Source organism: Protobothrops mucrosquamatus, unplaced genomic scaffold (genome assembly GCF_001527695.2).
Source record: "Protobothrops mucrosquamatus isolate PMUCROS unplaced genomic scaffold, P.Mucros_1.0 scaffold332, whole genome shotgun sequence".
Lineage (NCBI taxonomy): Eukaryota > Metazoa > Chordata > Lepidosauria > Squamata > Viperidae > Protobothrops > Protobothrops mucrosquamatus.
In genome coordinates this window covers 232,676-234,970 of record NW_015386671.1, presented here as the reverse complement: position 1 = coordinate 234,970, position 2,295 = coordinate 232,676, and the positions used below count along the sequence as shown (strand labels likewise).

The window sequence follows — 2,295 nt, the reverse complement described above, 5'->3', positions numbered from 1 at the left end:
CTGAGGGGGCCAGGGATTCGCCCCCTATAGACAGTGATGGAACCAACTGACTATGCCGGGGCGCCGGCAGCCACAGCCACTCGGTCTTGGAAGGGTTGAGTCTGAGTCTGTTCCTTCCCATCCAGACCCGTACGGCCTCCAGGCAACGAGCCATCACGTCAAGGGCATCGTTGGGGTGACCCGGGGTGGAGATGTACAGTTTCAGAGATTAATGGGCCCATATCCAATTCACTATTTCAGAAAATACAATATGTAACTCTTTTCTTTAGGAACAACACATTGATTTATTGGCTAAGCACATTCTTCTTTTACAGCTCTAAAACATTGAGCTGAGATGCTTCAGCTCCCATTACAATTCCTAATAAGGTGTAAAATTGCATTTTAATTTCTTGATAAAAGAGATGCCAAAATGGGATGAGAAAAGCAGTGTGATGTTTCCAGTCATTGTTAAAAGTCTCCTAGGACTAAATGTCTTGAAGAGATAATACAGGAATTGAGATATTTCTAGATTAGCTGAGTATAAAAATTGGGGGGGAGAGAAAAATACAGAGGGAAAGAAGTAAATAGGTGGCCCAAAAGCTAAAGTTCTCCCTAGCTAAAGTTAACATATAGAATATCTATGGGAAGGCACCACAGACTGTTCATTCAAGCATCTTCATAATATTTCTTACCAAATACATACGTAATTTCAAGTGTAAATTTCAAGCAAAGAATGATTCCTGATAAAGAAAAGAATCTCTGATCAAATATTAAATTAAATGTTTGTATAATTTAACTTTTAAGTTCATTAGAAATCATAATCTGCATTTTGCAATGACTTTTTCCTACTAACACACTAAACCTTGAGATGGTGCTTCTGTTCATATAACCAGTATCTTTCAAAATGATATATATATATATATATAAAAACTTTAATAGCATGCAAAACCAACCTGGCTTGAAATGTGGTAGCGCATGAACTCCAGGCCATGACTCTTCATTTGGAGTTCCTAGAACCTGAAAGAAGACAAAGAAAAATATATTCATTTTTAATATAGATGATCACTTATTATGAAGCATTTTAAACTTGGATTAATAAGAGTTAAACTTATATACAATTTATATAATTTATAAATATCAATCAGTCAAACTTTATGATTACTTTTGTCACAAATTATTTATACATAGAAAAAGTTATTATCCTTAATTATTATTACCTAATTAAAAGGAGAGTGATGCTACTAATTCAAAAATGAAGGGTATACATATAAAATGTAAGTGTATTAAATAACATGATGAATTACTTAATTCATTTAAACTGAATACTCTACTCTGTGCACAGAGACAGATTGCCTTAGAGCCTTTAAATCTATTATGCAATATTTAGTATGCCCAGCAGATGGAAGCAGACAATTTAATTTACAAAGTCCTTTACTCTTATAGCAACTTACTACTGTATTTTTTCAAAACATTAGATTTTTCCCTAAATAATTTGTTCTCTAAAATGAGAGGATAATCTTAGATTTGTTGGAAATACAATATTATGAGACAGAAAAGTTTCCACTGGCAATTTGCGCACGCAGGTGCATTAAATTCACCTTCCTTAGAAGACAATATGGTTTTAGTAAATTAATATCAAGAAATCTAACTTCTTGATGAAAAACCTGGTCCTATATAATACTGAGTTGCAAGATTTCATATACCATAACTTGTGACTCATCAGTCACAAAAAATACAAAATGTAAACTAATTACTGGAAACTAAGTTTACATTTTGAAATTATTTTTTAATCTTAATCTTTTAATCTAATTTTCCAGGAAAAGTAATTTACAATTAAAAGAACCTATATTTAACATGGACAATATATATCTAAATATATATGCATCTACATGTGAGATGAATTGACTACAGCTTACCAATGTGAAATCAACAAAGATTACACCGATTTTGCTAAGTATAATCAATTCAAATCTACAACAATTTTGTTAGATTTTGTATATTATCTGACACTAGTTCAATTCCCACATTTTTTGAAGGAACCAATATTGTTCTCAGTTTTTAAAAATATTTTACACAGGTACAAATCTAATTACAAAATAGTAACACTTTCAGAGTGAACCGAGAGGGTTTGGACTCCGACTGGGTGGCCCCGGGGGAGGTGACAGGAGCAGGTCTTGAGACCGTTATTTGGGAGGAGTTTGACTCTGTGACTCCCGATGACGTGGACAGCGTCCTGGGGAGACTGAGTGCAGCCACATGTTTGCTGGATCCGTGCCCCTCCTGGCTGGTGCTGGCGGCCCGGGAGGGTACACGAGC

The 2,295-nt window shown here is 34.7% G+C and overlaps 1 protein-coding gene across 1 annotated transcript in view; it reads right to left on the bottom strand.

Annotated features, from left to right (window-relative positions):
* Positions 1-2,295, bottom strand: part of CDK14 (cyclin dependent kinase 14) — a 197,176-nt gene that overhangs the window by 32,364 nt on the left and 162,517 nt on the right. Inside the window, exon 11 of the mRNA XM_015815272.1 lies at positions 933-996. Coding sequence (XP_015670758.1) covers positions 933-996 — 64 coding nt within the window. The remainder of the gene's footprint in view (positions 1-932; positions 997-2,295) is intronic.